We start from the raw sequence: 22,658 nt of genomic DNA on the forward strand, positions 1-22,658 counted from the left end.
CAACTCTCAGACTGTGATAAGTAGCTTAATCTGCTCACTGCTATCCGTTGGGGTTGCTTTTCTCCCACATTTGTCATTAGTAGGCCCACAGCGAGCATGGGCCACTGGATGAGCAGCTCTTCACCCTTTCTTACCATTCTGGTCACAGGGGCAACTTTTGTCTGATTGGCCAACTCCATGAGCGGTTTTTCTTAAGTGATTTTGGGGCCTCTGGGATCAAATATGCCAAAAGCAGCCATCTATTTTGAGTGGTGATGGGAAAGACAAATCAAGCTTACATTGTGATAAAAGAACAAGTTGCCATGTGTGATGCCCAAATAGCCAATTGAATAACAACAGACAGGGCCCCTTTACCCTCACCAGAATCATTAATATTTTACTTATTTCCATGGGCTGACATTCATTGTGAAGTTGTATTTTCAATTTTAGCAAGTTTACAAAAGGAAAACAAACATTGATTTGTGGTCCAATTACAAATAGAAAGCAAAACAGAAGGGCTTGGATGGTCATTTTCACATATTATTTACAAAGAAATAAGCACCACTTACGTGAATGTATATCTGAGGTGCCATGCTTTACTGAGGTATTGTCACTCTGCAAATGTTCATCAGCTACATAGAGAACTGCAAGGATTACACTTCGTGAAACTTCAGCACTTTGTATCTGCAGCGTGATTCTTTTTAACATATGGGAATGAGAAGATCTAACATGGTGGCAGCAGATGCTGGTGAGTGGAGGCTCAAACATTACTCAATGTGATGAGATCAGTTCAAATTGGTGCCAGAAAGAGGGAAGACACTGAATGAATCTGGCAAAAAAACCAAGTTATCACCTAACAGCTCCATCTCACGATGGATTGGGGAGCGGATGGTGGGGGTAATGGGGATGTGTCGGTTGTCGGTGGTGGTGCCGATGATGGCATAGACATATTTTATAAGTTAGAACAAGACTAGACAAATGTTTAGCAGTTTTCTAAAAGTCGAAGTGCAATTTACATCAATTTGGTGCTGGACAGAAAGGGTTAGATTTGCGTAATCATTAGGAACTGAGTGAAGTTAACAGCAAAATTGCAGACAACACTTTTGAAAATGCAAAATAGATCTCCCGCTAAACTTAAATCATCTGATCTGCTAATATGAAATTCAGAGCCTGAGGCAGGAATCAGGCTAGGATTTGCAATTTCAGAATAAGATTTGAAAAAGTCACTGGCAAATTTAAGGACACAGATGAAAGACTGCTTGATCAGTTCATTTGCTTTTTCCACAATCAAATCCACAATAATGCAGATGGTTGACGCTAGTGGAAGATGTGAAACCACGTGTAGACAGATGGAAGATACTGACTACCAAACGGTTGGCTTTCAGTTAGGGAAAGGAAAAAGCATCAGGGGTGATACAGTGAAATAGCAACAAAAGAATGCAACTCAGACAGGTGGGAAGATGTGCAAGAGATAGGGATAGTTCACACACGGAAGGAAATGTGCCACACTTGGATTACTGTGAGAAGATAGGCGGTATGAAGATGCTCAAGGAGTTGTCAGAAACAGAATAAATGAAAAGGGAAAGGAATCAAGATTCCCATACCCTAGAAAACGATGATAAAGTTTGAGAACGCAAAAATAGTTATAGCTATCACTGAACTGCATTAAGTGGCTGAATGTGAATATTCTCAGAGAAAAGAAGTCACACTATAATTCAAATCAGGCAGAGAGTGTGAAATAAGCCTCATCTCCAAATCTGAAGCTAGGTGCCGAAGCACACAATAATATCATAACACTCAGACAGAACCAAATATGTTTTGAAATTTAAAAGAAAATTTATCCAAGGAAATGAGATTTGGTAACTAGGAACAATCCAAAACAGAGGGAGGCTCAAAGGAAACAACGTTAACTGGATGTACAATATCATTTGAAACAGAAAATCTGGCTGTCTTGGGATTGAACAGTTGGGAAGAGCTGCAGCTTATTTAATTAAGCCAGGAGATGAAGGAGGCAACATTGAGGGTTGGACTATTAGTGCAATCATTAACAAGCACCTTCCAAACAGGAGCAAGGAAAACCTGGTGCAAATGTACCGAGAGTGTCTTGATGAGATAGTTGAATGCTTTGGAGGTTTTTAGCTTGGACACAATGTTGATCCAATGGTGAAACTAATGATTCATCTCTCATATAAAGTATCAATGGAACTGAAAGGTAGGTGTAAAAGAGAGCTCCAAAAGACGGAAGAAAATAGGGAGATTGCAGAGACTACACGGTAGATAAATTTCATTGTGCTTGGTTTGCTTGGTTTCTGAAAATTTTAATGCAACACTAAAAAAAATTGTTCTATTCCAAAATCAAAATAAATTACACCTTAATTAAAAGGGCAAAGGATTTCAACAAATTTGATTTTAGAAATGGCTACCTGAAACATGAAGCTTGATGAAGAATCTATACTATTGATGATATTCATAATATTCTTTGATTAATACAAATTCTTGCACGTATCTTGGCTAACATTAAGGTCATACTCCAGCAGAAAGTTGATAGAATCATAGAGATATACAGCACAGAAACAACCCCTTTATTCCAACTCGTCCATGCTGACCAGCTATCTTAACCTAATCTAGACCTAATCTAGCACTTGGCTCATATGCCTCAATGGAGAAAGTGAGGACTGCAGATGCTGGATATCAGAGTGGAGAGTGTGGTGTCAGGCAGTATCCAAGGAGCAGGAGAACCGACGTTTCGGGCAAAAGCCATTCATCAGGAATGAGGCTTGTGAGCCAAAGGGGTAGGGAGATAAATGGGAGGGGGGTGGGGCTGGGGGTAAGGTAGCTGAGAGTGCGATAGGCAGATGGAGGTGGGAATAATGGTAATAGGTCGGAGAGAAGGGTGGAGCAGATAGGTGAGAAAGAAGATGGACAGGTCAGGAGGGCGGTGCCGAGTTGGAAGGTTGGAACTGGGATAAGGTGGGGGGAGGGGAAATGAGGAAACTAGTGAAGTCCACATTGATGCCATGGGATTGGAGGGTCCCAAGGCAGAATATGTCCCTCCAAACCCTTCCTATTCATATACCCATCCAGATGCCTTTTAAATGTTGTAATTGTACCAGCCTCTACCACTTCCATTGGCAGCTCGTTCCAAACACGCACCACCCTCTGCATGAAAAAGTTGCCCCTTAGATCCCTTTAAAATTTTTCCCATCTCAGCCTAAACCTTTGCCCTCTAGTTCTGCACTCACCCACCCCAGGGAAAAGATCTTGTCTATTTATCCTATCTCTGCCCCTAATAATTTTATAAAACTCTATAAGCTCACCTCTCAGCCTCCTACACTCCAGGGAAAACAGTCCCAGCCTATTCTGCCTCTTCCTATAGCTCCAACTCTAGTAACATCCTTGTAAATCTTTTCTGAACCCTTTCAAGTTTCACAACATCCTGATAGGAGGGAAACCAGAATTGCACGCAATATTCCATAAATGGCCTAACTAATGTACTGTACAGCTGCAATATGACCTCCCAACTCCTATGCACAGTGCTGTCACCAATAAAGCCTTCTTCACTATCCTATCTACCTGCGACTCCACTTTCAAGGAACTGTGAAATTGCACTCTAAGATCTCTTTATTCAACAACACTCACCAGCACCTTAATATTAAGTTTATAAGTCTTGCCCTGATTTGCCTTACCAAAATGCAACATCTCACATGTCCCTAGATTAAAGTCCATCTGCCACTCCTCAGCTCATTGGGCCATCTGATCAAGATCCTGTTGTACACTGAGTTAACCTCCTTCATTGTCCACTACACCTCCAATTTTGGCGTCATCTGCAAACTTACTAACTATACCTCTCATGTTCACATCCAAATAATTGATATAAGTGATGAAAAGCAGTGGATCTAACACTGATCCTTGTGGCACATCACTGGTCACAGGCCTTCATTCTGAAAAGTAATCCTCCAATACCACCCACTCTCTTCCATGTAATCTGACTTTGCTAACCAGTCTACCACGAGGAACCTTGTTGAACGCCTTACTGAAGTCCATATAGATCCCGTGCACTGCTCTGCCCTCATCAATCCTCTTTGTTACTTCTTCAAAAAACTCAATCAAATTTGTGAGACATGAGTTCCCACACACAAAGCCATGTTGACTATCCCCAATCAGTCCTTGTCTTTCCAAATACATGTAAATCCTGTCCCTCAACATCTGAGTGGGTTACTCTTCGGAGGATCAGTGTGGACTTGTTGGTCCGAATGGCCTGTTTCCACACATTAATCTAATCTAACCTAAACTTGACCACAACAATGTCAGGCTCACCAGTCTATAGTTCCTAGCTTTTCCTTACCACTGTTCTTGAACAGTGCCACCATGTTAGCCAATCTCCAGTCTTCCGGCACCTCAGCTGTGACTATCAATGATACAAATATCTCCGCAAGGGACCCAGCAATCACTTCTTTAGTTTCCCACTGAGTTCCAAGGTACACCTGATCAGGTTCTGGGGATTTATCCACTTATATGCATTTCAAGACATCCAGCACCTCCTCCTCTGTAATATGGACATTTTTCAAAGATGTCACCATCTATTTCTCTACATTCTCTATCTTCCATATCCTTCTCCACAGTAAATGCTGATATAAAATACTCATTTAGTATCTCCCCCCCCATCTCCTGCAGCTCCACACATAGGCTGCCTTGCTTATCTTTAAGGGGCCCGATTCTCTCCCTAGTTACCCTTTTGTCCTTTATGTACAAATCCCTTTGGATTTTCCTTAACTCTAATTGCCAAAGCTATCTCATGTCCCCTTTTTGTCCTCCTGGTTTCCCTCTTAAGTATACTCCTAACCCCTTTATACTCTTCCAAGGATTCACTCGATTTCTTCTGTCCATACCTGACATATGCTTCCTTCTTTTTCGGAACCAAACTCTCAATTTCTCTAGTCATTCTGCATTCCCTACACCTACCAGCCTTTCCTTTCACCCTAACAGTCTCTGGACTCTCATTATCTAATTTTTGAAGTTTTCCCATTTTCCAGCCTTCCCTTTACCTGCAAACATCTGCCCCAATCAACTTTTGAAAGTTCTTGCCTAATACCATCAAAATTTAGAACTTTAACTTTTAGATCTGGTCTATCCTTTTCTATGACTATTTTAAAACTAATAGAATTATGGTCACTGGCCCCAAAGTGCTCCCCCACTGACACTTTAGTCACCTGCCCTGCCTTATTTCGCAAGAGTCGGTCAAGTTTTGCACCTTCTCTGATCGGTACATCCACATCCTGAATCAAAAAACACTTAACAAATTCCACTCCATCTAAACCCTTAACACTATGGAAGTCCAGTCTATGTTTGGAAATTAAAATCCCCGACCATAACTACCCTATTTGTCTTACAGACAACTGAAATCTCCTTACAAATTTGTTTCTCAATTTCCCTCTGACTATTGGGGGTCTATAATACAATCCCAATAAGGTGATCATCCCTTTCTTATTTCTCAGTTCCATCCAAATAACTTCTCTGGATGTATTCCCAGGAATATCTTCCCTAAGTACAGCAGTAATGCTATCCCTTATCAAAAATGTCACTCCCCCTCCTCTCTTGCCTCCCTTTCACATCAGGTTCATGGGAATGTGGGAATAGAATGGGCTAACAAGAACCAAAACATAGACAAGAAATAAAAGGATCATTTTTAGGATGGTTTTAACAAATGTGGCATGACAAGGATTGGTGCTTGACTATCAGGTATTACCAGTCTATTTAGATAAGGAGATACAATGAAACTTATCCAGGTTTGTTGATGCAAAGTTAGGTGAGAAAGCAAGCTGCAGAGGATGCGAAGAAGTTGCAAATGGATATCGATGTGATCAGTGCATTCAAATGTGTATCTATAAAGAAAGTATATAATGTGGAAAAATATGAAGTTATCGACTTTGGTAGGAAAGACAAGAAATTTTAAATGTTGGAAGATGGGGAAATGTTGGCATTCAGAGGGATTCAGCTTTCCTTGTAAATGAATCATAGAAAGCTAACAGACAGTACAGCAAGCAATTAAGAAAATACATGTTATATCGTGCTTTGATGAGACAAATCTGATCACTTTGTTCTCCTTCCCTAAGGAAGGGCATATTTTCCTTGGACAGAGTGTTATGAAGGTTCACAAATCTGCTTCTCAGATGAAGAGTTTGTCATGTGAAACAAGATTAACAGGCCTGTTTTCCCTACGGCTTTGAAGAATGAGAGATGATCTCACTGAAACATATGAAATGCTTAAGGGACTTGACAGGGTAGATTATGAGTAGGATGTTCTTGCTGGTTGAATCCAGAACTAAAGGTTGCTGCATCAGAATGAGGAACTTGTTATTTTGGACTGAAATGAGAATATATTTCTTCACTCAAATCATTGAGAATCTTTAGAATTTTCACTCCAGAGGGCTGTGGTTGCTCAGTTGTTCAGTATATACAAGGCAAAGATTGACTGGCTTTTGGATAGGAAGAGAAACAAGGGATATTGGGTAATCCGGAAAGGTGGAGTTGAGGTCAAAGATTGACCATAATCTTACTGAATGGCACAGTGGGCTAAAGAGGATACATTACCTACTCCAACTCATAGGACGAGGGCTTTACTAATTAAAGCCAGTCAAAAGATTAATTGATGGAACAATGAATTAATGGTTCGAAATGGGAGACTTGCCTCTTACTGGATGACAAACTTGAATTCTGACTAGGAGTGAGTGAGAAAATGCCTCTCCAATCATGATAAAAAATTCAACCTAATAATGAGGGAAAGCAGAACAGGGATCGCTGTGATTGAGAAAATTTGATTTTATGGTCTCTTGATCTCCCAGCTCTTAATTGCTGCACCTTCAGGTCCCTCAGACCTAAAATCCTGAAAATTTCTGCAAACATGTCTCTGCCTTAAATTAATCTTCTTCCTTTAAGACTCTCCTTGCAACCTATCTCCTTTGATCATGTGATGTAATATGTGACTTGTTCCATATTTTGCTTTCTAATGCCTCGGTAAACAGTTTTGGATGGTTTGTGATGTTAAAAATATTATAAATGTTCACCGAAGAGAGTTAGATGCATACAAGACCAGGTAAGAGACTAAGAATTCTGCTGTGAGTTGCTCTCCTCCTGACTCTTTCACTGTCACTGGTCAAATTTTCTGGCACTCTCTCATAAATAGCAATAGCTGCACCTCAAGGAGAGTAGCAGTTCAAGAAGGCAGCTCACTACCAGTTTCTTCAGTGCAACTAGGGAATAACAATAAATACAATATCACCCTTTCACAATTTTTTAAAAAAGCACTGAAGAACAGACAAAATTACAAATTGCCTCATATTTTGAAACAAATGCTGTTGCACTTGCTTAACTCGATCATTTCAGTGTTTGCAAATAGCCATGTTGCTCATGATACACACAATGAGGAGAAGTCTCATCCTGAGAAAATCTTGGGGATATTTTCTTACAGTAAGGGCCATATATAATTGCTGGTTAGTGCTCCTGAAACTCAATCTGAGCAGTACATCGGAAGGGATTTAGTTGTGAAAGGGTGAGAAACAATATTCTGAGGCTCCAATTTGACACACGTACTGACATTTTGTAAACAGCAGCTAAGCAATAGTGTGGCTCCCATGAGAAATGGGTAGAGTGAAGCCTACAAAGCAGTGCAGACAGTTGTAGTCTAGCAGCATTCAGCAAGTGTAATTTAATTAGTGTTGATCATGACTCCAGATGATTGTGATTTGATCAGGAATAATTTACTGCTTAACAGCCTCTTACATGCATTGAGTACATGTGGGAAGGTAAAGTAAGTTGCATAAATTAATGTGCCGTACTCATGTGTCCTTGTGCCTGTTAGATAGGCCTGCCTGTACTATACCTTCCAAGCAGGCAGTTATTTTAATCTCTGAAGGACGGTGCATCAAACATGTTTGCTTTTGAATTTTCATGTGCGCTATCTGGTAGCTTTTGTGTCATTAGGGATGACTGCCACCACTTAGAATATTTATCTACCTGTCATACAGTCACAACAGCCCCAGGTCATACTGATGCTTTCATTGCTAATTGGTGTTATTAAAATGCACCACTGAGTTCTAGTCTAGGGAATTATTGACTTTTCTAACTGAATATACTGATATACATGTGAGTAACGAATGTGACAACAAAATACAATTATGTAGTGTTTCATGTTTAAAATTGGCCCAAAATGCTCAGCTGAGCTTGAAGAGGAAACAGAAAGGGTGCAGAAGGAGTGACCAAGAGCTTGCTCAAGCTATGAATTATAAGGTGAATTTTAAAGGATGGGAGGGAGATAGGAGGCAGAGAGCTTAACTGGCCTAGGGAGAGAATTCCAACATATGGAGCCTAGGAATAAAGGTATGGTTACTGAAGAGTTGAAGGGATGCTCAAGATATCTAAGAAATAGAAAATATGGGAGGGGGAATGTTATTTCAGGGTTAAAATAGGTTTCAGAGAAAGGCACGATGAAGCATGAAGGGATTTAAACTAAAGATTAGAATTTGAAATTAAATGCTGGATTGGGGACCAATGTAGAACAGTGAGTAAAGGGTGATGGTAAGGGATAGCATGGTGACGTAGAGTTTCTGATTAGCTGAAGTTCACAGCTTGTTGATAACAAGAGGACCAATAAGAGAATTTGAAGTAATTGACTCTGAAGGTAAAAATGGCAAATTAAAGTTTAAGCAGTATATTTTACTGAGGTAAGAGCCAAGGGAGAGGCAAAGGTGGGTGATATCCCTGAGGTCAGGGGTGAAGGTGGATGAAGTTACTTGCAGTGAGTTCACCTCCCAGAAAAGGTTTATCCCGGATGTTACCTTCTGTAACATAAGGAACTGGGTGTGGACATCATTGTATCAAAGAATCATTGTATCTGGAGAGATACGCATTATTTTTTGTTGCATTTATTCAGCAAATTTTTGTTTTGCTACTGGCTGCCTCATTCAACATCATCACACAAATACCATCAGTGTGTTTTTCCACACTGTCTTTGTGCATGATTGATATATTGCAGTTCATTATTAAACACATTACATTCCTCACACACACACATGTTCTGGACTAACATTGAGCTGTTACGTTACAACAAGGAGTTGCATACTTCCAGTGATCTGAGATAAGATGGAGTATGAGATTTTATACCCTCAGATCATAAACTAATCAGAAGTGACAATGTCATGTGCCTGTATCTTCAAGGTATGCTGACATACTGACTGTGAGAGGTGACACAATGTTCCCCTTTTTCTAAAGATGCAAACTTATTTCAGACATTAATGACTGTACCTAGACATGTGTTATCAATTTGATAATTATCTAATCAGATAAAACTGAGTTCATAAGGCTAGGATTTCAGACTTTAAACTATTCATCCTGAATTGGCAATCGCAAACCCATCTGGAGAGATACGCATTTTTTTTTGTTGCATTTATTCAGCAAATTTTTGTTTTGCTACTGCTGCTTCATTCAACACCATCACACAAATACCATCAGTGTGTTTTTCCACACTGTCTTTGTGCATGATTGGTGTGCTGTACATTGATCTGAGCTGTCTTCTCTTTCTTCGCAATGTAGGACTGTGATCAGCAAGAATTTGATCTGGGCTGGTTTTATATTTGCAAAACATTTGTTGATATTTGGATTTGGATTTATGATGCATATCCTCTGCCAAGTTCGCGGTCTCCATTTCATTCTTCCTTTGCCTATGGAGAACAATGTCCTGTGTCCCACAATGATGAAGGGTGCTCACACTACTGATAAATTATGCTAGGGTGAGAATCCCTTCTGAATTGGTGTTGCATGAATTTGCAACACTGCAGTGTGAACATATTCCTTGATCCTTGACACTTAATGATTATTGAGTTACGTTCTAATAGACCTTTTGAGTGCATTCTGGAGTGACAATGTGCTGTGAGTCACTCCTGTCATAGTCCACATCTTTAAACAGTTTGCCAATACTCTGTGGCCCATTGTCAGACACGAACCATTCCATGATACCAATTAACTGAAAATTGCACTTTGCATCAGTAAATCAAAACAGAAATGGAAGCACTGGAATTAGGTCTGTTGCTGATTTTGTCCAAAGGATGGAACACCATGTGGATGTAGTGGCTCACTTTGCTGCTGAGGTTGATATATTTGCTGTACCTCGAGTGCATTGATACGCTGTTGAATCCTTGGGGACCATTGATTCATTTGTGTCATGTGTGGTCTGATCAGCACAGTAGGTGTGGTTTGAATCTCATGAATAGTGACTATATATTGGGCTCCGTACGTACTGGTAAGTCCTGCCACTGCTAGCTCATTGGTATCTATCAGGTAGAGGGATTTTGGGAAGCCAAAATAAGCTTGCATAGTGACACTGCAGTGTGATTTTGCCAATGTACAAAATTGGTGATCAGTTATAAGCTGTGAGATAGTCTTTTGTCGGTTGTACTGTGGAATGCTGCTTGCTGAGGACATGTCTTTCTGGATATAGAGTGATAAGGTGTTGGCACTAGCTCCCATGGTGAATTGAGATTTCAGAATGTGTTCTCTTGCCTTTTCCAGACATGTGATATTAATGGGTGTAAAAATTCCTGATTGGCTTATCCTATCAAGCAGAGGCTGGAAGAGCACAGCAAGCCAGGCAGCATCAGGAGGTGGAGAAGTCAACGTTACGGGTATAATCCTTCTTCAGGAATGGAGGTGGAGTAAGGGGAGCTACAGATAAAGAGTGGGAGGGGAGGGGAGGGTTTTGGGTGGGGTGCAGGGTAGAATGATGAGGTAGTGATAGGAGAACACAGGTAGTGGCTACAACTTGGTTGGTCGATGGAGGGATGAATCCGGTTGGTAGTTGGAAGGAAGGGTTGATATGTGGAATGGAAAGGAGGAGGTGGGGCTGGAAAAGGAGTCAGTGGCAAGATTATTTGAAATTGGAGAACTCAATGTTGAGTCCTCCAGGGTGTAGGCTGCCTTGATGTCACATGCTATATATTTACCAAGAAAAGTTGGATGGCTTTTGAGTAGGTGTGTCAAATCGAATTGGCTACAAATTACATTGGCTTGGTCCACTTTGCTGATCATTGCAATATTATTGGCATGTCACTATGGCTTCTCATTTGGTTCATCCTCTCGTAATCTGCCATTGGTATGACCTTTATTCTTACCAAAAGATCCTTACTGAAGTCTTTAATTGGTGTAGAGATGATGACTAACTCAGCGATCCTTTCAGACAGTAGTTTCTTTGAGAAAGTCACACTCATGCATTTTACGATGGCTCTTCTGTCAAACTATCCAGTAGACTCTTGAGTTATTGTTTGTTTTATACGAATTGGAATCTGTTAATCCGGAAGCTCGGGCAGCATGGTGGCTCAGTGGTTAGCAATGCTGCCTCACAGCACCAGGGACTCAGGTTTGATTCCAGCCTCGGCAACTGTCTGTGTGGAGTTTGCACGTTCTCCCCGTGTCTGCGTGGATTTCCTCCGGGTGCTCCGGTTTCCTCCCACAGTCCAAAGATGTGCACACCAGATGAATTGACCATGCTGAATTGCCCATAGTGTTAGGTGCATTAGTCAGAGGGAAGTGGATCTGGGTGGGTTACTCTTCAGAGGGTCGGTGTGGACTTGTTGGGCCGAAGGGCCTGTTTCCACACGGTAGGGAATCTAATCTAATCTAATCTAATTTGTACATTGTGCATGCCTTTGCAAACTGTCCAGACTGTTTCTGAATGTTTCTCATTGTCCATGGAAAAATCAGATATGTTAGTCCTCTGAAGCCCCTCCTTGGTGAAGGCAAGCAAGATTTTCACAGCTCTTTTCTCAAGAACATCTATATTGCTTGATTTGAATACAACTGAATGTAAAATGGAACTGAATGCATTGTTTGAGCAGTTGTAATTCAGTCAAGGTATCAGTGGAAGTCCATTCCAAAAAGAGGTTTCTGCTACCCATGATTGATTAAAAATATTGAATTATATCTCTAAGTCCTGTGTCTTTGACTTGTGCCAAAGTTGATTAAATGCTATTACTTTCTTAATGACAAAGACTGTGTATCTGGGTTCTGAAAGATGTTGTTGTTTGTTCATTAATTGCAAAGAACAGAGCTCCTGCCTGGCCTTAAGTCCTAACTCAATAGTGACTCTAGTTTTTGTTTTTAATTTGAGTTGAAGCAATCTTAGAAATTTATCTTATGTTGAAACAGCTTACATTCTAATCAAATGAAATTATCTCTGTTTTCTTGAAGATTATTGCCCTCTCTGCAGATCTGTACAGTTGTCTGTATTCTAAGAAACAGATGCTGTTGAAGGGGGAGTGACTTTTCCATTTGTCTGAATTTTTTTGTTGACCAGTTGGACTTCAAATAGCTCTCCAAATATCAAGCATCAAGATATTGGAATTTTTTGTAAGCAGTCAACTCATGAAGTGAGTTTACCTCCAGGAAGGTATTTAACGATGCGGCAATGGTTATGTTAACCTCTTGTAACATATGGAAGTGGTGTTGAAGGATTGAAAAATGATCATTACAGCTAACTATTATCCGCAAACATGACTTTCCTCTCCACCTTTGTGTCTGTGTTCATGTCAAGCTTTTAAGTTCCAACAAAGAAGCATGATTCCAGCAGAGTGTCATGATTCTCATGATCTAAGGTTAGACTGAGTGTGAGATCTTTTAATCCCTCAGGTCACATACTATGATGCAGTGTTGATATAAGCATGTCTCTTAAAATTAAACTTACTTACTGATCATGAATCATGCAACCTATTCAGGTGGTTGCTGAAGCAGGTTCTATCACTGTGGTTAATGTTGAAGGTGACAGTGTCATTGAGGGGGTAATGACACTAAGTGATATCACTGAAACACACAGGGGAACTTCTTTTGGCTGTGTCAGTTTGGTCGAGTTTCATGGAGGATGTCTTTCCACGAGGACAAGTGAGAACTTGCACAATATCTTACCATACTCATTAACTACCTCTCCCACTCCATCATGCCCCCTTGCCTGATTTCAGCCCCATCCTACCTGCTTTTCCTGGAAGAACTTGCCACTCACTGGATAGATCAGTATCACTGGCATCTGAACCATCTTTAAGAGACTGCTATGCTCTTGGACAAGTGTTGACATTTGGGCCATGCCCCTCACTGGCTATATAATGGCACAAGGCCACCCTGCCCATGGCACATAGGCAGCATGGCTGACATTTTTCTTGCACATAAAACCCATTTCTCCCATCCTAATATTCAGCGAAAGCAAACACAAAGAAAACCAATAGAGGCTGCAGTCTTCTCCCTCAACATGACCCGAATGCCAGCACATGGACCAACAACAGTGTTACATTCCACTTTTCCTGGAAGAACTTGCCACTCACTGGATAAACCAGTATCACTGGCATCTGAACCATCTTTAAGAGACTGCTATGCTCTTGGACATTATTAGCTGCACCCAGCCAGTATCTACTGGAACCAGGTGTCAGCCTGTGCAGCTAAGCTCTGCCAAGTACGTGGAGAACTTACTCTTCCCAATGATCTTGTCCTCCTCTCCTCCTTTCTCTCAGTTCCTCAGCATGCAGCATGTCACCTCATTGCCTGCTCCAGTTGTGCAGAGCACAGCATGCCTGTCTGGACTATACTGGAGAGCTCTTCCCAGACTGGTCAAAACAGTGTAAGCTCATCTCCTGCAGCCCTACACTGTGCTTCACCAAGGCCCCGCTCAAAACATGGTAGCATTGTCTCCGTGCTTCACAGTTATCCTAAGGCATGATGTCAATGAGTAATCCTTGTCTATTCAGTAACTAACCTTGTAAAACCCTTGGACCCTAAATTGCAGCAGGCACATGAGTGCTCGGGGATGTAGGAATTGTGAAAACTTGGCCATCAATCAGTTGGAACCCTTCCTGTGGTTGAGTTCCGCAGCATTGTGTTAAAGCCCTCTCAGTGCTGCTATGCCATCAATGGCACCCTGTACCTTGGGGAAACCAGCTATGTTTCTGAATCCGACTGCCCAGGCTGCAGAACTGACCTTGCCATCGGGAAACAAAATGAACTGTTGTGACCTTGCATACATGGCATTGGTCACTGTCCTGATGGATTTGTATGGCCTAATGCTTCCTGAGGGTCCCTTGGCTGTGAGCCCTGGTGCTACCCAGCCTTGGTGGTGGTTCTGCTGCTCTTCCTGGACTTGCCGTCAGTCCTGGCACTCAGGTATCTGCCTTGATTTTCTCAGGAAGGCAGCTACAGAGACCAACATTCCTCTAGAGGCTGAGTGCACGGCTCTTGCTAGCAATGATCTCTCTTGGGAACATAAAGAACAAAACAGGTTGTTGGCTGTCAGAACGGTCAGTGATGGCAGACCCTGCAGATGAGGGCTGGGCACATTCCTCCAAACAGTGCACTCTTGTAATAAGGGTCATGCCTCCATCATTCATTCAGCTTCAACCTCAGCATGTGCACCAACATCCCTTCCTAGACCCACATTGACTGAGAAATAAATATATCACAGCACTCAGTAGAGTTCATCATAATATTTACATGACAGAGGGTGAAGTGATCCAACAGCACCCTTGCAGTGAGACAGTTATGGTCACTTTTGGTCAGCTTTTGCCTCTTTTAAAATCATTGCTGGTAATCTTTGCATCATTGAGGTGCGAATGTTCAGTTTGCAGGATCTCAATGACACAATGCACGTTGAACAGCATTTGAATCTTAAGCGTGATCACTCTGCACGCAATGCAAATGGGCAATGAGATGATTGCAAATGAAATGTAACTGCAGTCTTGCAAGTGCACGCTTCAATACCCCAGTGTACAGCAGACATAGATCCTATGCTTCCACTCATTTAATGGACACTAACTCTGTCCACACTGGGCATTGTCTCAGCTGTTTCTAGTTGTAGTTATGTTTAACTCAGAAAAGAATGGTGTAGAACACAGCTCATGGTAAATACCATCAGGACTGGGCTCTGCCTGGTTGCCAGGCACCTTCCTAGAACCTTTGTGTTTTCTTTTACTTTGTACTGTTCCAACAGTCCATTTCCACACATCTCCCATTATTCAAATTTTGCCTCCAACTTTCATCCTTGTTTCCTGAGCTCCAAAGCTTCCAAATGTTCATGGAGACCCTGCACACTTCCCTTGTGTAGGACACAGTGGTGGTTACTGCCAATAATCCCCCCACTTTCCAGTAGCCTTTCATGCCCTTTGATGTTCTACCTACACTGTTACACCATGCTCCCTCCCAACATCACTGTCATTGTCCCCACCTCAACACAAGTCTCTGTTTCCCTTCCTACTGTCTTGACTGCTCCATACCCTTTTAGCAATTAGCCTACTCTTTGCTCGTACAGAACATCTTTGCACCCTGCCCCCGCGATGATCACTCTGACCTCCAGGAATATGTTTGCCCCAGACCTCTAATCGACTTCCATGAACAGCCCCTGGACATGATTAACCAGACTTTTGATCTGTATCCTTGTACCCTGTCCTGATTGACATAGTTCTCCTGACTGCTTGTGGTAGTCCTACAGCAGTGACTATTGCTTACTCCTGACTGTAGTTGGATGTATTCTCTGACTATCCCTTAATCATGACCTAAGGCCAGGACAGTATACAGATTGTACCCATGACGAAAGGCAAAGAGAGCCCCTTACTGACAGCTACCCACGCACCACTCCCCCCACCTCCACTCCCACCACCACCACATTGAGAACCACCTTCACATATTTTCCAACATGGCCATTTGGTTGAATAAATGTATAGAATGTTTTCTATGCAGGCAGCTGGCAAATGCTGTAGTAGTTAGATTGAGGTCTTTGGTGTACCCTACAACAAGATGGCTCCCCAACTCCAAAGATATCCCTACTGCTAAGCCTGACAAGTAGGCATGAAGAGAACAAGTGGACATCCCTGAGATGCAGCCTGGTCCAGTGTCCTTGCAGCCTGGTCCAGTGTCCTTTCACTGCTAGTTGCAGATGTATCTTGCAATACAATTCTGTACTTCCTAGATGCTGCAATTGATTTGGAGAGGTGCTATGAGGATCCTGAGGGGGTGGCAATTTTTGAATGCCACTGTCGATGGCAACTTAACATGCTCTGCGATGGTGTCATACAGTGACTAATATGGAGATTCATCATTGCCAGTATTGAACTGACGTCATCAAGTCCCTTTCTGACTTCTGTGTTGAGAATTTTCAGCATCTAGTTTGCTGGGAGGATACGATGCTGCATCTCAGGAAGTATGATGTGCAGTTAACAAGGCTATTGACAAGTAATAATTCCCACTTAGTTGGTTTCTCGACACAATCTAGTGAGAACCTTGCCTGAACACCTAGAAATTAGTCAAACGGTGCAATGAGTTACTCCAACTTTGAGAAATGCCTCGCTAGATTTCATGTGTGATTCTGCTGCATTTCTCACCATAGCCCAGCTCGTTCATGCCTGTATAAGGTTCTGCCCAGAGGGTTTCTGTGATGGAGAGGTTCCGTGGATAAACAGCTCACTGAAGTTGCTGTCAGCCTGAGAGACTAGCATACACGATAGTTGGAATTACTGGAGAAAAGCTTGTGATATGGTCTGTAGACAATGCCTAATATTTATCTCAATGAATCTGTGGTTCATCCAGGATGTCGAACAATGGAAGGATTGATAGCCATTAGAACAGAGAGCTTTTCAAAATGAATAGATTTCCTCCTCAAATATTTTGAAATGTTTCTATTCCTCGTCTCATATAACTGTTTTCTCTTCACTCATCTTGCATCATGCTGAGGTTTTTAGCTTTTTTGGGGAAATGGGGTGATATGCTATAAAACTTAATGCTCTCCTTGATATTTTGTCTTAGGAAGGGTAATGGTATCAACTGAGATCAATGCTCCCTGACTTATAATTGAGTATTTTTTGCTTTAACTGAAGATTTTCTTTTCCTGTGCTGTGGGTGTTTATATATCATTTATTTCTCAATGTGAAAGCAATGGGCTCTGATCTTTGTCAATACTGAATAACTTAATTTATAATAAATAGCAATTTAATAAGTAAAATGTGTACACACAGTAAATCTCACCAGAATCTGTGAAATAAATTAAATATTTTATATTGCATTATTGAGTATGTGAGATGACATAAACTGCAAATACTTGTGTGTGTGACTTTTTGGTCTAGGATAAAAGGCATACTAAGCTAGACCACCTGTTAAAACTGCACTGTTATTAATTCCAAATATACACACTTTATCTGTTGAGCAAAAAGGATTGAAATTTCCTGACTATTTAAGCAATGCACTTTAAATATTTTGCAGTGAAATATTCAGCAGCATTATTTGCATGGGAATATAAGTCTGAGAAGAATGAACTACTTTGCTTTGTCCAGTAATTATTGTCTTATTATGAACAGGTGATTTTCTAGCTATTCATTGGTGTGCTGCCCCAAATGCTTGAGCTACTATATTTAGCAGTTAGCTTAGCATATTTTATCTCTAGTTTGACCACAGGCCACAATTTGAAATACAGACAGTGGGATCCAGACACATTAAACAGCAAATGACAAAGTGCAGATAATGCCTCATACAGGAAAATGCTGCTCTTGCAGATCTGTTTGAAAAGTTCCTAAGATTTGAAAGTACACTCCTTTTCAACATTACCTTTTTTTTTTCTCTCCCATTTTAGTGGCTTTTCATGGCCTCCCTCTAAAGATCAAGAAGGAACCACAGAGTCCCTGTTCTGAGCTGAGTACTGCCTGCAGCCATGAGCAACCTTTCAAGTTTAGTTATGGGGAAAAGTGCCTGTATAATGTCAGGTAAGAGATTTCAGTTGCAAACATGTAATCCTTGTTGTATGCATTATTGTTTCTGGCTGTAATGTATAATTTGCATAGACTTTCATAGAACAGTGGAAACAGGCCGTTCAGTTCATCGAGTCCATACCGATTCGCCAAAGAGCTTGCCACCCAGACTATCCCCATAATCCTGCATTTCCCATGGCTGATCCACCTAGCTTGCACATTCCTGGATACAATAGAAAATTTAGCACAGCCAATCCACCCAACCTGCACATCATTGGACTGTGGGAGGAAACTGGATCAGCCAGAGGAAACCCTCACAGACAAGGGGAGGATGTGCAAACTCCAAACAGATAATTGCCTGAGGGTGGAATTGAACCTGGGTCCCTGGCGCTGTGAGGCAGCAGTGCTAGCGACTGGACCACTATGATACTGAGTCATGTTTTATTCTCCTGAAAGATAAAATAGTTCTCTGAATATTGTGCTTCTCTACCTTTAGTCATATAAACTGCTGCTTGTTATTATGCATTTACTTTTTTTTACTGCATGCTCCTACTTCCTCCATTCTTAACCCAGTACTTCATGACCTATCTGCTATAACGTGCATCCAAGGAGAATGTTGTGTCCTACTATAGTGAAAAATGACCCAGCCAGGTTTATGTTGCCACTTATGTACCATAAGCTGAGTACATACTTTCCTGGCCTGCTCAGCTTGGCCCAGTGCAGCAAGTAAAATAGATTTAAAGTAGATGAGAGGGGTATGAATTGTACGTGACTTATCATGTCCATTAATTTGGCAGAGTTTTAATGATTGTCCTGGAATTAAGGTATTTTCTTAGTTTGCCATCTATCATTAAGGCCAATTTAATCCCTTACAAGGAAATACTGCATGCAAACTGTAAGACAACATCCACCATTGTATTTGTATGAGTTAAATATCCTCAGTTTATCATCAAAAGAAAACAACACACAAGAGGAGTGAAATTCTAGTTAAGTGCTCCTGAAAAGGGTAAGGACACCATTCACTTGAGTGAAGGAGTTTTTAAAAAATATATGGCAGAGATTTATGGTAGTAGGCGTTTTGGTGTCAAAAAGCTCTAGAAAGGCCCAAAATGGCATCCAATGTGCATGCACACACTTGGGAAGTCATAAAGTCATACAGCACAGAAACAGACCCTTCAGTCCAACTGGTCCATACAGAGCATTATCCCAAGCTAAACTAGTCCCACCTGCCTCCTCCTGGTCCATATCTTTCCTATTCAAGTATTATCTGAGTTTTTAAAAAACTTTGTAACCGCGCCCGCGTCCACCACTTCCTCGGGAAGTTCATTCCACACACATACCAACCTTTGTGTAACAATTTGCCCCTCTTGCCTTTTTAAAATCCCTCTCCTCTCTCCCTAAAAATATGCCCCCTAATCTTGAAATCCCCATCCCAAGGAAAAGTCACCTTCCATTAACCCTATCTATACCCCTCATGATTTTCTAAAACTCTATAAGATCACCTCTCAACCTCCTATGCTCCTGTGAAAAAAATGTCCCAGCCTATTCAGCCTTTATAACTCAAACCTTCCATACCTGGCAACATTCTGGTAAATCTCTTCTGAATCTTCTCTAGCTTAATAATATCCTTCCTATAACAGGGCAACCAGAACCACTTCTGGTACAAATGATGTCCAATAACATATTGGTAGAAAGCAGGTCATGGCACTAGGTAAATCATGATATCAGGTGATTGGCTTGCACATGCGTTCAATGGCGGAGTTTAAATGGATTATTAGCTCAAACAAGTTAGTTGCTAATTATTGCGCTGGTTGTTGTAGTATTTTCCAGAGCTCTGTAAAGTTGTTAATATCTACACAGAATGGTTTGGCAGGTATTGCACAACTTTGTCCTGATGTCAAGGATTCTGCATAAACCAATTACCTATAGACATGGGTATTCCACTTGGAATGCAGCATGACTCAGAAAACAAGAAGAGATCACACCGAGTGGGAAAGCTGTTGGAAGACTGAGGAAGGGTTTGGGATGAAAGGCTCTCAGTAGGAGGCCATATCCCATAATATTGAGGGAATGATTTTGCTATCTAAAACTCAGAGAGGAACAGTGTGTGTGCACTGAAGTAAATGGATGCACATTGATAGCAATAACTTCAATATGGGTAAAGGTCACATTACCACTAGTTGTGAAGGTAACAGTGACCATGAACATTTCAGCATAAGGCACCTTCTAGGCTGAAACTGAAAATATTTGCAACTGCCCACAAATGTGGAAAAGAGGTCACTAAGGCTCTTTATTCAGAGTGCTGATTATATTTCATTGTCACTTGGCAGAGACAAGTACAAAGAGCATGTTGTAGTTTCAGTAGAATTGTAGATACTCACATGATGCAGGGTACTATTGACTGCATGTTCCATCATTTTGCAGATGCTGCATGTCAATTCTGAGAGGTGAAACAACTTAGTGGCTAGCACTGCTGCCTCATAGCACCAGGGACCAGGGTTTGATTGCACCCTTGGGTGACTGTCTGCGTGGAATTTGAACATTCTCCCTGTTTCTGCGTGGGTTTCCACCGGGTGCTCCGGTTTCCTCCCACAGTCCGAAGATGGACAGGTTAGGTGGATTGGTCATGCTAAATTACCCATAGGGATGTGTAGATTGGTGGATTAGCCAGGAATACAGTAGGCAGATGGGATGCTCTTCGGAGTGTCACTGGGGACTCGATGGGCTGAATGGCCTGCTTCCTCACTGTACAATCCTATTTCTCCATTTCGCAAACCCATCTGTTCATCTGGACACAAAGCAAAAATAAAAGCAAACACAATGTAAACATTTCAAGCCAAATTTATGAATGACAGCATTCCACATTCCACATAAAGCCAACTCATCATTTTCCTAATTTCCTTAGTACCACTTCACTGTACCAGCATTGCCTGTACCAGTGCTCCTATGCGCTGCTAACCCAAGGGCTGCAGCCTGATTAGTGCAATGCTGTTACCTTTTACTGGGGGAGGCTGCAGATGGTTTTGCAGAAAGCTCTTAAGCAGTTCTCAGCCTCGAAGGCCCAGTGTCAGAATGCACAAATTTGTCATGGCAACAGTGGTCTCACTAGTTGACAAGCAATACAGAGAGCACTGGCAGACTGATAACGGTAGGAAAACAAAAATGATCATCCTGAGAGAATATAGCAAGTTCATGCACTATGAAATCATTGCCACTCCCCTGGGATGGTGCCTCAGTAATCCATTCGAGGACAGATTGCTGCACCACATGACTTCAGATGGAGCATGCACTAAATTACTCCAATATTGATTGCTCTCTGCTTATGTTTGAGTTCTCCAATTTCAAATAACCCTTCTTCCCATCCCCTGACTCCCTTCCCAGCCACTCCCCTCCCTTCCACTGTTCCCTGCCACCAACCAGATTCACTCCTCCCATCGACCAACCAGGTCATACCCTCTACCTGTCTTCACCTCTCCCCACTTCACCACCCTGCCCCCACCACCCCCTTTACTTGCAGCTCCCCCTACACCCACCCCCAGTCCTGAAGAACGTTTCACTCAAAACATTGACTTCTCCACATCTTGATGCTGCCTAGTTTGCTGTTTTCTTCCAGCCTCCTGCCTGTCTACTTTGGATTCCAGCGTTTGCAGTTCTTGTTTTATCTCTAACTATGTTTCTAAAAAAACAGACACATTGGTCAACTGATGCTGCTTTGTGGTTAGGTACACAAGTGTGTTTTGTGGATTTAGTACCGCTTCCATGCTGAGAAGGCAGGGCTCTAGGCTCCGTGCAAACCACTGCATCCCAAGTTGGTGCTATATGCCTTTAGGCTCCTTGGTAGTGACATCAGGCTGTCCAAAAGCCAGCCAATGCACCAAACATTTCATCCTGCATACCAACCAGCTTTCTCCTGTAGTCCACTACATCCAAGTACTTTATAAGAGTCCTAGGCAGCAGACCCTGTCTGTGACTTCACCCTGTACCAAGGTGATGCCTGTGCCATTGTCCCCTGTCATGGCTTCCTGTGATCTGTGTTTGACATTCCACCAGGTTATAGTATTGCCTCTCTTGTGATCCTCTAAATTACCCAATAAATTACAATTGCATCGAGTGACAGAGCTGAGTGTACTATAGGGGCAGTTTTTGGATATCTGAAGGAAGAAAAACACAATGATGTCATGGAGTCATAGAGCCGTAGAGATGGACAGCATGGAAACAGACCCTTCGGTCCAACCCGTCCATGCCGACCAGATATCCCAACCCAATCTAGTCCCACCTGCCAGCACCCGGCCCTTATTCCTCCAAACCCATCCATTGTGGGCGACACGGTGGCACAGTGGTTAGCACTGCTGCCTCACAGCGCCAGAGACCCGGGTTCAATTTCTGCCTCAGGCGACTGACTGTGTGGAGTTTGCACGTTCTCCCTGTGTCTGCGTGGGTTTCCTCCGGGTGCTCCGGTTTCCTCCCACAGTCCAAAGATGTGCAGGTCAGGTGAATTGGCCGTGCTAAATTGCCCGTAGTGTTAGGTGAGTGGTAAATGTAGGGGCATGGGTGGGTTGCGCTTCGGCGGGTCGGTGTGGACTTGTTGGGCCGAAGGGCCTGTTTCCACGCTGTAATGTAATGTAATCTAGTCTAATCTATTCATATACCCATCCAAATGCCTCTTAAATGTTGCAATTGTACCAGCCTCCACCACATCCTCTGGCAGCTCATTCCATACACGTACCAACCTCTGCATGAAAAGGTTGCCCCTTAGGGCTCTTTTATATCTTCTCCCTCTCACCCTAAACCTATGCCCTCTAGTTCTGGACTCCCTGACCCCAGGGAAAAGACTTTGTCAATTTATCCTATCCATGCCCCTCATAATTTTATAAACCTCTATAAGGTCACCCCTCAGCCTCCGACGCTCCAGGGAAAACAGCC

The 22,658-nt window shown here is 42.1% G+C and overlaps 1 protein-coding gene across 6 annotated transcripts in view; it reads left to right on the forward strand.

The window, feature by feature from the left end:
- etv1 (ETS variant transcription factor 1) overlaps positions 1-22,658 on the forward strand; it is a 142,752-nt gene that overhangs the window by 48,621 nt on the left and 71,473 nt on the right. For all 6 annotated transcript variants that reach the window (XM_043689841.1, XM_043689844.1, XM_043689839.1 and 3 more), the window contains one exon: positions 17,621-17,750. In XM_043689841.1, the coding sequence (XP_043545776.1) occupies positions 17,621-17,750 (130 nt within the window). The remainder of the gene's footprint in view (positions 1-17,620; positions 17,751-22,658) is intronic.

This window comes from Chiloscyllium plagiosum, chromosome 5 (assembly GCF_004010195.1).
Source record: "Chiloscyllium plagiosum isolate BGI_BamShark_2017 chromosome 5, ASM401019v2, whole genome shotgun sequence".
NCBI lineage: Eukaryota > Metazoa > Chordata > Chondrichthyes > Orectolobiformes > Hemiscylliidae > Chiloscyllium > Chiloscyllium plagiosum.